This window comes from Macrobrachium nipponense, chromosome 7 (assembly GCF_015104395.2).
Source record: "Macrobrachium nipponense isolate FS-2020 chromosome 7, ASM1510439v2, whole genome shotgun sequence".
In the NCBI taxonomy this organism is placed as follows: domain Eukaryota; kingdom Metazoa; phylum Arthropoda; class Malacostraca; order Decapoda; family Palaemonidae; genus Macrobrachium; species Macrobrachium nipponense.
In genome coordinates this window covers 116,795,432-116,809,361 of record NC_061109.1, presented here as the reverse complement: position 1 = coordinate 116,809,361, position 13,930 = coordinate 116,795,432, and the positions used below count along the sequence as shown (strand labels likewise).

Below are 13,930 nucleotides of genomic sequence, written 5' to 3'. Positions count from 1 at the left end.
GAAAGTGTTTAGAATTTTTTTCAACCTTTCACAAACAGCAGGACTATATATCTCATCCCTCTTAAGTTATAGGATATCGTGAGATTATTTTTAGAAAGTTTTTATATCCGAAACATTTTTGTCATGTTTTAAACAATTGCTCAGCCAAACATTTTACTTTATTGTTTATACAGGTAAATATTATGGATAATCATGTTCTAAACACAAACGTTATGAAAACACTTGACATTGCTGAAAACCTTGAGAAACACTGTTCCAACATATTTCTGTGTCATAATTGTAAGGGAACCAGCACCCCCAGGGCAACCAAAGCTGGATAGATAATTAAGAAAACAAAAAAAAACTGCCCCGACTGTCATTTTGATGTATGGGTGTTAAGTTTTTAACCAGACCAAATATGTTCATCCTGAGCACATTTTTCATACTGAACCTTGTTTACTAAGAGAAGTCGATTAATGTTTCTCCAAGCCACTTCTCAGATTAAGGAAACTCCCATACTTATCAAAGGTCGTATTATCATGGATTTCTCAAAATTATGAGAGTTGAAGTAGAATGGTACATATAAACAGACGTTAATAAAATGTTTCAATTTACTGGTAAATCGACACAAAATTGTTAGAGGCAAAAGGTGCAGACAAAACCTTTTAATGTACTTGTTAGCTGAATAGTATAATGCCTCATGTTCATTGACAGTATTTTCGCTCATTTCAAAGCTCAAAATGGTTAATCATATTATGTGAACGCTAAAGAAAATAACTTGTTTTCCGTGACATTATAAAATATATATTGAAAATAGACCTACCGGAGGAAACGGGCACAAACAAGCGAGACAGTAACTCAAGAAGTTTGAAATTTGTGTTTTATACTTTCCACAATATTGTCTCACTCTTTCAAAAGGTCTTTATAGTTTAAAGGGTTCGATCAGTTAAAGCAAATAATTTTGAAAAGACAGCACTAACTACGGGTTGCCGAACAGAGCTTATAAATATTTAAATATTATTTAAAGAAAGTTAATATTATCCCCCAATATAATATTAGACGTTGATAAGTTTGTATTTTTTAAGTCGTGAGGTTTTTGGGTCTCATTTTATGAAGCTTAAGTATTAGATGTAGTTTATAGTGCAGTTATGTGAGTTGCAGTGGAAAGGTTTCACCGAAGATATTTTTATGTATACACTTACAGGCAACATGATTAACCTCGGGCTCTTTCATTTTGCAGAGGTCGAAGTTAGAATTTTCAAAATAAGTTGTAAGGTCGTGCATATTTTACTGTATATACTTTCAATGAGTAAACGCTGTCGAACGGATTTCGGCTTTCGTTGGATAAAATTATGAATTATATATTATTGCTTACATTTTTGTTCTTTTGGGAGACGTTTGGGATCCTTAACTGCCATTTCTAGTTCAATACTGTGACAGAATTCTGTTCTGATGAAATCATTCTTTTTGTCTGTTTCTGTATTAATGAAATGTGTAATTTTCCAGGAATCTGAAATGAATCCGGAGACAATAGTACTGAAGGAGGTAGACCTCAGTGCAGCCGGAGTTTACAAATGCGAAGTGAACTTGGACTGGCCAGATTTCAAGGTTGATTTCAAATCTAGGAATATGACAGTAGTTGGTAAGTGTTACAGGTCTTTTGTTATTGATTTGTGAAACCTTGTTGTTTTCTGTAGGTACCCATTTGCATAATGGCTCAAAAGACCAAGGCAAAGTATATAGTGTGCTGGCAGCGTTTCAGTAGATTTTTCTGTATTTCAAACAGTATTCCCTGAAAGCACCCGCACTGTTATCCATCCTTATTTTGAATATTGCCTGTCACATTGGTCTCTGAACTGTAAAAATATCTTTTGATACTAGTTACTCCCATTTAAAAAATCCTCTTCACTCCACTTTTCAACCAAAGTTTCTTATTTTTCATTTCATTAATCAATATTCTGTTAGAGAGAATCTGGTTGGGGTCATGCAATACTTTAGCACTGCTTTGAGATAGTCTTGTTAATTTTTCCATAATGGTAATTTGCTTAGAATTGGTCACTCGCTCAGTTAGTATGTCTCATTTTGCATCTGATTTCGTTACAGTATATGCACTAAAGGCTTTTTATTCCAGTTATTCCTGACGAGCAGCCCAACATCGAGGGAGAAGTTAGTGCCCACTATGCTGTCGGAAACATTGTCAACCTAACTTGTATAGCAGCCCCATCCATTCCTGCTGCAGCTCTAGTTTGGTTAATAAACGACAAAGAGGCAAGTATCTCTGAGTTTTTGTGTCCTTAGAGAGATACGTAAATGGGGTAATATTAGTGAAGGTACAAGTACGCCTTATCCTAAATATATGATTCACACAGTTAGGCAGGTTGATTAAGAGATCACATAAGAAATTAATTTTAAACTCATATCCTAAAGGTAAAATAATATGTAGATTTTTTCAGTTAAAGAAAGTGATGGTAGATAATGAAAATTTTTTTTATATCACATTCATATTATTAGAGATGAGCAGACATTCATATTAAGGAAGCTGAAAAGGCCATGGACATACAAACCAGGCTTTCAGGGAATAAAATGCCCAAGTGTGACAAATTAGAAAATGAAAAAAATAAGCATCAACAAAGATTGTTCCACTGACTGGATATATAAACAGCAGTACAAGTCCAGAACACTAAAGTATTGGTGCTTGGAACATTTTTGTAGTTTTGCAGCTTCTTCTAAGCTAACGAGTATTGGCATCAATAACCATGCAAGGAAAACTGTTCCAAACTTCTAGTACAAAAGGAATGGATGACTTTCGGTAGTATGTCATTAATTTTATATTTAAAAGTAGGAATAGTTTTCCTTGCATCTGAGAATGGTAACGTGGCACACCAACTGAGTGGGGATACTGATATTCTGCAAGACTGGCTCTCTCTCTCTCTCTCTCTCTCTCTCTCTCTCTCTCTCTCTCTCTCTCTCTCTCTCTCTCTCTGAACACGCACATCACGTTTATTATTCCTCTAATGGAGGCTGGTCATTCAGGGTATTATTTGGCCGTGGCTTTAATCATAATTAGTATTGTTGAGACAGGAAACTTCAATTTCAGCAACTTTATAGTAAATCTAAAGCTCCTAAAAACAGCAGACATTATGAAAGGGGGAAAGTATGCCAGTGACGGTGCTGTATAACAAAAGATCAACTCTTTAGGTACAAGAAACCTTGCCTTTAGAAATAAGAAACTTTGCCAACAGTATCATAGAGTTAGAGTTACCAAGCAAGTTATTACTTATGCAAAGCAACATCACGGCGCAGAAGCAGTGTGAAATTGACGATTAAGTCTCAGTTATGGTGTAATACGGTGTCTTGCCCTCGCTTCATTACCTGGTCCTTTCCATATTTCTACCGAGACCAACAGCAACTTTGCGGAAATGAATAGCTGCAAGAGGAGATTCATTTTCTGTATATTTCTATAAAACAGGCAAAATTATTGATTTGATCATAGTAGGTTTGTTGCAGCATAGCGATGAAAAGTTAGATCTATCGTTAATGCTAATTTGTTTAGTCACTGTGAGTAATACTTAAGGAAAATGGTGATTAAACGACTTAATTAATATTGTTGTAAAATTGCAGGTGCTTGCTTGGCTTGATGAATTAAAAGTCAATGCAGAATGTACATATATAACAGTTGATATTTAAATTGATTTCTATAAAAATCTTAGTGGAATTTTGTGTATCCTAATTCTTTATTCTCATTTGAAACTATCCATATTCACAGGCTGACGAAGAACATCTTATACATTACCCAATAGAAAAGATTACAGATGGTCTATTAGTATCAAAACTTGGCCTGAGTTTCGAGTTGGAGAAAAAAGATTTCATTAATGGAGAGCTAAAGCTCAAGGTAAGTGCTAGATTTAGGTATTCGTCCCATTACCAAGGCCATTACAGAATCATAGTTTGTGTATAGTTGTAAGTTTTTGGTACCTGTGTAAAACTTCAGTCTTCTTGAGGTCAGCTTTGATATTTTTTTAGTATCTGCATAAGAATTAATTCTTCTTGAGGTCAGAATGAACCTTTTTTGTGTGTGGATGAAAATTCAGACTTGTTGAGGGCAAATTGTACACCGACTAAGGTTGATTCTGACCTCAAGAAGACTGAATTTTTAAACAGATTCTAAAATTATGTTAATTCGGTTTCACGAGGTCTGAATTAACCTCAAGGTCAGCACCATTAATCTAAAGGGATGAGAAAGTTGTCAGCCTTGAAGATCGTCCAGAACTCTTCAAGCCTCCTTAGATTGGCTAACAGGTGATCAGTGCACCTTATACCAGAATGACCAGGTGTTAGTGTAAGCGACCTGAGCCCATTCTTTGTTGGAATCCGTCACCCTAATCACATTGAAAGAGAACTACTGATAATAGACCTGCTCCCTCATTGAAGACTATCCATGATGAAAACTGAACCTGTGTGTCTGTATTCATTAAAGTTATCCATTACTCAATTCATAAGATATTTTATAAAGTTTTTTTGTCTTCAGTATAAGAATTTTCCTTTTGTAATCTGTTCTTATTGCGGTTCGAGTATACCCCTCCGATTTCTTTAGCTTACCAACATTAAAGTTCTCTCTAACACAAATTAGAGGTTTTCTTTGTAGATATCTGTTGTCTTGCCTCTTTTTAACATCTAGAAACATTCATTAAGGTAACCAGATACCTATACTTGGCTCCAAAGTTGCCTTCATGGGGAAATTTTTAGTTTACGTATTGATTGAGTCAGGGTCTATATAGATGGCTAAAGTCATAGTACAGCTTGTAATGACGGGTTGGTTGATATTGAGATGGATCCTCCTGCTGTTGGAAGGGCTTTTATTCTTAGAGGAATGGGGAGATTTATCTGACCATTTTCCAAGAGCAACTTAAACTCTATGGCAGCTTTCTGACTGTGGTAGTAATCTATAAATCCCACAGATTGACTGATCACTGTCAGGGGCAGGATCCTCATTCCCGCCCTTAGTATTGTTTCCGCTCAAAAATTCAGTCTTCTCACTATCAAAGGAGGGAGAATTAAATTCAGATTTTGTTACAAAAGAAGGAATACGTAACGTACATGAGCTTGTTTTGGTCTGGTAACCTAAGGTCTCCACCTGTTTTAGGGGATTCTGGTTGCGTTGAACTTAATTATTATTATGATGAAGGATATAACCTCTTGTTGTTCTTAAAAAAAATGTAAATCGCTTTCCCTCTGTTTCCAGTTCATATACAGTACCCATAGGATTAGCTTTTCAGTCTAATAAATCCTGGTGCCCATCACAAAGGCTCAGTTGTTACTGAATGGGATTGGATCTTGTCTTGTGCTATAATGTATCTAGATCTACATTTTGCTTTTCCTCTGAAGGAAACCAAGCAATATTTTTTAATACTGTATAGTTATTATGTTGTCTGTTAACATGAAGGTAGAATTCATGTTAATTAGCAAGGATTTTAGTTTTTTACAAGGTCATTTTGAGTGGATGCATATTTCATCATGCACTGTATGTCAAATACGCTTTAATCCTATTGAAATATGTAAATGTGTTCAATTTCAATCTTTTATTTGCAGTGTACAGCCACGATTGCAGCACTGTACCGAAGCTCAGACGAGCATAGCCAGCAGGACCCTACAGCTGTTGCAACAGAAGTTCGAGAGCGCCCCACCGAAGGAAGCCTAGTAAAGACAGGTCAGGAGATTTACAGTAAAAGATAATGTCCAGTGAAGAATAAAAGTTTTTTTCTAATGATTAACAGGCAATGAATAATTTGCGTATATTTTGTACTTGAGTATTTATTACTTTTTTATCTTCTGGTAAGCTTTTTATAGGGATAAGGATAAGATATGTTTTCTACCATTAAATAATTAACAGTCTACAGCCATGTCTTTGCCCATTAAAGATATCTTCAAGACTAAGATCACAGGGGAGGAAAGGTACATGTCTTATTTACAATTTACAGATGTTAAAACCCTATTAATCCAGATATTTTGGCGTATGGTGATGTCATGAAAATAGTAAATTCCCATTGGGTGGCATTTCTTATTCCCATGTACTAGGTAGTCTATGTAAGAAGATGAACGTACCTATTACTCCAAAGTTGCCACCTTATGGTTTCCTTATAGCTCTCTACAGGAGCATGATGTGCGGCATGGGTGTAGTAACTGCTACTTACTTCTAGTCTTGGTCACATTGGTAGTTAGGGTTATCATGTTTACAGGTGCATTTTTCCCACAGTGCAGCAATCTCTTATTTGGTTCCTAAGGGCTTCAATGTAGGTATCCTACTCTCCTTGAGAAAGGAGAATGAAGTATTAGTTTTGTTGGACATAGGAGTGGCCTCCACTGTTTGTTGACTGTGATGGTGAGATTCTCTGTGCTCTACTGTGGCATTATCCAATAGTGTCTCCCGTAGGGGGATAGTGCTGTCAGCGCTCCTCATTCGGTGCAATGTAGGCATTACTTAATGTTCTTTGCAGCGTCCCTTCGACCCCTAGCTGCAGCTACTTTAATTCCGTTTACTGTACCTCGGTTCATATTCTCTTTCTTCCATCTTACTGTCCACTGTCTTCTAACCTTTAACTGTCAATTTCAGTTTCAGCGCTGAATGGCCTTAGTTGCAACAGTGCTTGGCATTATGCCAAAAATCTATATAAATAGAAATAGTGTCTGAGGGTTAGCTTTGTTTTGGGTGCGAACATAACTCTGGAATGTGATGCTGTCGTTGTGATGGGCTTGTAAACATCCACGTAAGAGGATGTGGTGAGGAACAACCTAATCCAATATGGAGAAGCTGGAGATTTGATCAAAGTGATATGCAAACGTAAATGCCTTCAAGTGGCATATCAAGCCCTTAGTAACTATTATGGTGTAAGCAGTGCCCCTACTCTGCACAGACTCTGCAAGCCCATTCCAACACTGTGGATGCCCATGACTGAAAGCAAACCCTTCAAATGCAATCTGATAACACCAAAATATTGCAGATGGAATCTCTTGACTACAAATAGTGGAGGCTGTGAGTATCCATCAACAAGGGCCCACTTTTAGTGGCATGAATATATAGACTTCATTCTCCCCTCCTTAATGAGACTACAGGTTGCACACATACATGCCACTAGGAACCAAATGAAAGAGCGTGCTTGCTCCATAGAAGAAATGAATCTTAGCCAGCCTATTAACATACACACACAGACACGCTGTGCCCTGTAGAGAGCTATGAGGAAAGTATGTGGGGGCTGATTTGGGTATATGGGTCTTACCATCAAGGCTAAAACAGAGGAACAAGATGCGCTTCCAGTAGGAATTCACTATTCATATAGTCACTAGGATTAAAAATATTGAGACATTGCAAATTGTAAATAAAACATGTAACTTTTCCCCCAAGTAAACATCCATGGAGATATGGATACTGGGCAAAGAAGCAACCATTGGGTATTAAATGGAAGGAAACGTGTGTGTGTGTGTATATATATATATATATATATATATATATATATATATATATATATATATATATATATATATATTCTTTATTCTGATTAATGAAATATACTGGCACTTAGCTAGAAGGGAAATGTTGTACTCCTGGCACAAAGAAAATTCTGGCACTACCCTAGAGGAACTGGCCAACCATTTCTTGAAAATGCTACATGTTACCTCAGAAATGATTTTACTTTTGTTATCTTTTGTGATATGGTTATTGTTTTACAAATAATTGCGTTGCTGGCCTTTGGGCAAAGAATGAGATGGTCAAGTTCGGTCAGCTAGTTTTTGACCAGTTTATAGATAACACAAGAAGTCGGTCATGTTAATTTCAAGTTATCAAGGTGAATTTCTTAGTAATTGATCCATGTATACTAGCTCCATCTCTCAACTTAAATTGGTACTTCTTGAGAAATTTACCTTCACAATAATGTCTCCGGATGTAGATGTGGTAATTTCATAGACTTCATTGTTCTCGGAGAAATGTACTGAACTAGAGTAAGATGCACCTTTAATATATGAGAAATTTATCAAGTGAAACCATTTATTTGCAAGAAAAAATATAATGTAAAGTTTTCGTTGAAATATTACGAAATGAAGAGCAAGTAGTCTTTACTTTTGCTAACAAATGGTTGCTGCTTTGATTATTATAATCATTACTTTAAGATAGTTATTTAGGCTAAGTAATATATTCAAGATAATTTTATTATTTGTATCTACAGTTATCTATAGTTATAAATTTACTGTAAAGATATAATTTTTTTAACATATGTCACCTCACCTGTAGTGAAGATTTATTATGGTAACATTTAAATTTTCCTTCTAAGGAACATAATAGCTGGTTATTAATATCATTTAAGTCATACAAGTTAATATGTTGTAATTTAAAACAATAAAACCCAGTACATACAAGCATCATCTGTCATCTATAAGAATGTCATCATATGTTTTTCTTTTACAGGAAGTGCCTCCCAGCATGTTCTTGGACTTCCCATGCTAGCAGCCCTTGTGCTTGCGAATCTCTTGTGGTAGAGATAATAATTAGACCTATAAGAATTGATTTATGCCTCCTGGTTGAGGCATCTGAACTGGGAAGATACAAAAGTCGAGAATAAGCATCGAATGTTGCTGTCATATTTTTCTGTTGAAGTGTTTTTTATAAATAACGTTTTTAGTTACTTCTCAGATACAAGTATTCTTTCTGTTGATTCATGCCAGTGTTAAGTTCGTTACTTAGACTGCAATGACACATTCTCAGTTTATTATTTTTACTGACTCTAAGAAAGGTCACTGCATTATAAAGTATTGCTGCAGTGTATACATCCATCATACTCGTGGCTCAGAGTAGGGTTGCTCTTGTGTTCTTAAATAATGTACATTGTAGCAATTATACAGGTTGTATTTAGTAGAATTTAACCTTTCGTAACCTAAAAGAAATTGTTTGATCTTTGCGCAGTAGCAGACGTTTGAGTTTCCTGGTTTAATTTATTGGAAGGCCACAATATTTAGTTTAAATACCTTATGAAAAAAGCATGCAAGAATTGCAATGGCTCTATGTATTTGTTTTTCTTGAGGCATCACTATGTATGAGGACCAAAGTATATTGGTTTTCATCTCAGCATAATCTAAGCTGGGTGAATTTTGTGATACACTGTCATTTCTGTTGAGTTCCTTTCCAAGTGTTTTGTAATAGTACTGGATACACAATGGTTATGTACAATATTATTTTCAGTAATTTTTGTACAGTATTGGAGACCTATGTAGATTTCATTGAAGCAAACACAATTTTTTTTTTTTCAAATTGAGCAATAACAATTGCTATTTATTGTCCTTATATGAATGTAAGATGGTACTATTCAGTAAAACCCTAGCGTATGAAAGTGAGGGAGTGATACATTGTACTGCAGGTAATTTTTGTATTTTTCCTATCCATTTTACTCCTGGAGACAGTCCATTTTAAAATGCTACATAAATCAAAGAAATGTATTTCATTCTAGATATTGTAAATTGGTATGAAGCTTGTATAGCATACCTTCCTTTGATAATCAAATTCGTAACAGAAATAGACAGGCAACAGGACGATAATGATGATTACACACTGTTTCATTTATGAATACACGTATTCATAAATGAAAAAATTCAATTAAGTTATCAAATTTCCCAAAGTCAGGTTATTGAGCTTGATTTTACTAAGATATAAGGATATAATGAGAATGAAAACAAAGATATCAAGAGCAATGGCATTGCTCCCAAAATTAGCCTTTATGGCTCTGCACAAAAGATTTTCTGTCGAAAAGAAAAATCAGGAGAAAAGGAAAAATGATCTGGCTTAAGTCGGCTGAGATGACATGAATAAAGCAGAGATGTAAATAATTTTAGTGCTGTACTGTACACAATAACTTATTTACCCCTAGTCCTTCTTGAATATATAATTCTACTGCTTTCATTATTAAAAGTCAGTGTCTGGTAAAAATCAGTGTGCGTCTCATTTGTGAGACGATATTTTCTTAGATATGAGCCTTGTAGTTTTGAACTGATGTAAAATCATGTGTGTATAAATTTTGAGTACTGTACTGGAGCACATTAATGTTTGTGCATAGATTTATGTAGCTGCTAGGACGCAGCTGTGCTTCCCCAGAATGCCTTTTCAGGGGTGTTTCAGTGTTTATGGTGCCAGTCCCAGTTACAATAAAGGCATTACACATTTCCCCAAAGGGCAATATCGGTTTAGGTGTAACTGTGAAAATGCATCTGTTTTGTAGGATCTCGTGTCTTAACACAGTACATTACTGTCGGTTATGTTCTATTCTTTTAAGAAGTTTTATTTTTGCCATAATTGCAGTACTGTACTTTTTTGCTGAATGGTAATTTGCAAATGTATTTGAAAAACAGTATGACATGAAAAGTTGCTGCCTTTTAAAATGTAAGAATAATTTCATTGCCAGAAAAGTTTCACTTTGCAAAAATCTAAAAAAAAAATCAAATTTAATGCATGAAAATCACCATTCACTTTGTTTCCTGAAGTGCCATCCCCTTCAAGTCTAACTTATAACAGACAGTCAGGTTAAACCTGTATTGAAGAATGCAGCTGTTGCATATTTTGAGATGATCATCTGTCATTTTCACATCATCATTACAGTCATTATAATTTGCATTGTGATGTTGAATGGCTGTTCTCTTTAGCAGCTTTGCCTAAAAACAACGTAAAGGAATGAAAATAGAAGGTGTATAATGTGCTGTCCTTTGTTATAGAAGTTTTATAATGCAGTTGGGATGAAACTGAAGGAGATAATTCTTATTAGAATATGATGCTGTAAACATTTTCTCGGACAGGAAAGAGTTAAACTATGGTGTGAAAACTAATCCCCATTATATCACAGCATTCTACGTGGATTTATCAGTTTGATCATTAAAAGGAAATGCAAATCTGTTGGTCATTTAGAAAGGTCTTGAAAATGGCACTTTTGATGTTGAACTGTTGAAAATTTGTAACAAAGTCTGTGAAGGCAGTGGGTTGGTAATTCAAAATTAGTTGATTGTAAACAGATCCACTAAAACTCCTATTAACTCTGGTTTGTAAATAATTCACCTCTGAAAGCTTTTACACATCTCAGCCAATCTGGAAACTTATGGTGTGGCATCTTATTTTGCTCTCCATTGGAATGCAGTGTGCTGTGCACAAGGCTCTTTCAAGCAACTGTAATTTGTGTTCCATGCAAGATGACTAAGTTCCTAAATAAGTGATTTTAAGTTTCTCAAAGATGGTTTTAACAATTTCTTTCTGTTTTATATGTTTAGGAATTGTTATTGATTGCTTGTGGCTAAAGACCATATTTTATTTATTACCAAATTTACGTTTTTTCTATTCCTTTCCTTTTTTCTAATCTTTTCATTTTCGAGAAAGTACAAAAAGAGAAAAAAACTGTTTAATGTTTTTATGTTAAACATGAACATTCCAAATTATCAGGTATGCTTATGAAGAAATATGATATCTGTTTTAGCCACTGGAATGTAGGTTCCTGATGTTTGAAAAAGCTTTGTGTCACAGATGCTTGTATATAGTTTTTATGTACAATAATCTAAGTTCTGTAAAATAACATTGTAGGTTGTATTCACTTGAGAGCTATTTTTTAGGTGGCACTTCACTGCCCTGTGAAGTGTTCATATTTTCGTTTAGTTATCAATGAGTAAATTATCTTCCCAATAAAACTTGTTGAAGGTTTAATATTCAGTAGAGAATTTTTACTTTTTCTAAACAAAATTTAACAAATGCGAGCATAAGATATAATTTTATTTGTTTATCATTGCTTAAGAAACAAATTGTTTTGTAGCTGTGATAAATCCACCTGATGAGTGGTTTTCTTCTGCAATAAAATAATGGACTGAATTATTTGACATATTTCGATTTCAATGCAGAATGTGATGATTACTGCCTTGATCATACTTAAATTTCCTGCAAACTGCAAGGTGGTACGTATTTGTAGAATGGAAGTAAAAAGGGTTTATTTGTCAATTGGGGTTTGATAATATCTTTGTCTTATACTTTTAACGGCAACCCTAACCTTGACATAATGTTTATGTATTTTATGTTTTTCAAAATTTTTGTTGCTTAGGTTGTGACCATAGCATCTCCAGTGAAATTAACCTACAAAATTTGAACCAAAGACAGTATAATTTCTATTGTAGACATGTAAGTCATTTGTACTGTGTAATTGCTGTAGCCCAGTGATATGGGCTTTCAAATGTATCAGCTAGTCAGTCAATAAACTCAAACCTTGCCATCAGTCCTTTAAAATCCTGCTGAAACTTCAGTAATAAATTATGTGAAAGGTAAATAATTTTCGTATAAATGCGGATTCATTATTTATTGCCATTACACTTGAGCATGGGATCTTAAAAATTGTTGAAAGTTAACACACATTTTGATATTTTTATTATCATCATGGCTTTACTTTTAGAAGGCTTGAATATAAAAAAGGAAACATCTTTATGTTTCAAGATAATATTCCTAAATCTTTTCCTTCAATGCCCTTTAATACGAAGATGTGACTTCACAGAAAGCTTGGACTTTGGATATTAGGAGTCTTATTAAGGACAGCAGCATCACTGATCACCATTGAAACTTTCTAAGGGCAGTGGTGGCGTACCACCTCGATGGCCGCGAGCTCGATTCTCCGGCATCCCACTGAGGTGTGAGAGATGTATATTTCTGGTGACAGGAGTTCACTTTCGATGTGGTTAGGAAATCATGTAAAGCCGTTGATCCCATTGCTGAATAACCACTGGTTCCATGCAACGTAAAAACACCATACAAACCACCCTCCACATCCTGAGGTAAGTAATAACTTTAAGGAAGATATGATGATCTATAAGCAAGACTGATGTCATGTGAGGAGGGACACTGCCCAGGTTAGATTAGGTTTGATGTATTTGGATTGCCATCAATAGCACTTCTTGGGTAAGGTTAACATTTAATTTTGTATTGGCATGTGAAGCTTGTACTTTGTACTTATTTAGCTTTTTCAAAAACACCACTTTGTTCCCCAGAAATGTTTGGGGTATGAGTTGGGGACACAACTATGAGTGATTACCCATACCAATATTACTAGAAACGCACACGGCAAAAACTGACCAGCCAATAAATATGTGCTTCATTTTAATTTGTCAAACTCAACCCCCACCCCCTTTTTTAGTAACGGCTTTCAATTAAAAATGATAATAGCTAATAATTTGAGTGTCAATATATTTATTCTATGGTCAATATATGAACTTTGCGTGCAGGAGTAGGAAAGAGTAGGACTTTCCAGTTTGAAAACTGGTTGTCAGTTGCGGGATGTAAACAAAACCCAGGAATCTATTATACGTAGTCCTACATATGCACTAACTGGCGTGAGTGCTTGTAGGTCTGTTAGGCCAATTTATTTTCAAGATTGTTTTTATTAATCTAAGTGTTTCGCGTTGAGTAACATTGGCTTAATTGGAGGTACTACATGTGTGTGTGTTTTGTCTCTTCTCTTTTCAGAGGTAAGCTGTGTTGGTGAATTTTTGTTGGTCTATGAATTTAGTTGTCACCTTTAAGCAAAAGATCTGCACCTTTGATTGCGCTGGATGAATAATCTATCCAAGATGTTTCTAACTCACCATTTAAAATTCAAAAATACAATAGATACAATTAAATAGTTTTATTAGTTACATTGTATAACATGCCGTGAGAACGAATTATTGCTTTAAAAATGTTGTTTACTAGTCCTATAGCATTAAAACTGCGATCCTATGAGAGGAAATCTTAAAAAAAAAGTCCATTGCCTTATAAACATAACGCTTTAAAATATTTCATACATATTGGTAACATTGAACATATCACATTAAACGAATAAAAAAAAAAAAATTCCACGAACCGCATAATCACATTCACAAACGCAATGACAGACAGTCGTCGTTCGACATCGAGCAA

The 13,930-nt window shown here is 34.9% G+C and overlaps 1 protein-coding gene across 6 annotated transcripts in view; it reads left to right on the top strand.

The window, feature by feature from the left end:
- Positions 1 to 12,255, top strand: part of LOC135217305 (uncharacterized) — a 275,648-nt gene extending 263,393 nt beyond the window's left edge. For all 6 annotated transcript variants that reach the window (XM_064253070.1, XM_064253073.1, XM_064253076.1 and 3 more), the window contains 5 exons: positions 1,486 to 1,621; positions 2,111 to 2,247; positions 3,746 to 3,871; positions 5,569 to 5,686; positions 8,438 to 12,255. In XM_064253070.1, the coding sequence (XP_064109140.1) occupies positions 1,486 to 1,621; positions 2,111 to 2,247; positions 3,746 to 3,871; positions 5,569 to 5,686; positions 8,438 to 8,508 (588 nt within the window). In that variant the 3' untranslated portion in view covers positions 8,509 to 12,255. The remainder of the gene's footprint in view (positions 1 to 1,485; positions 1,622 to 2,110; positions 2,248 to 3,745; positions 3,872 to 5,568; positions 5,687 to 8,437) is intronic.
- Positions 12,256 to 13,930: the final 1,675 nt, after the last annotated feature.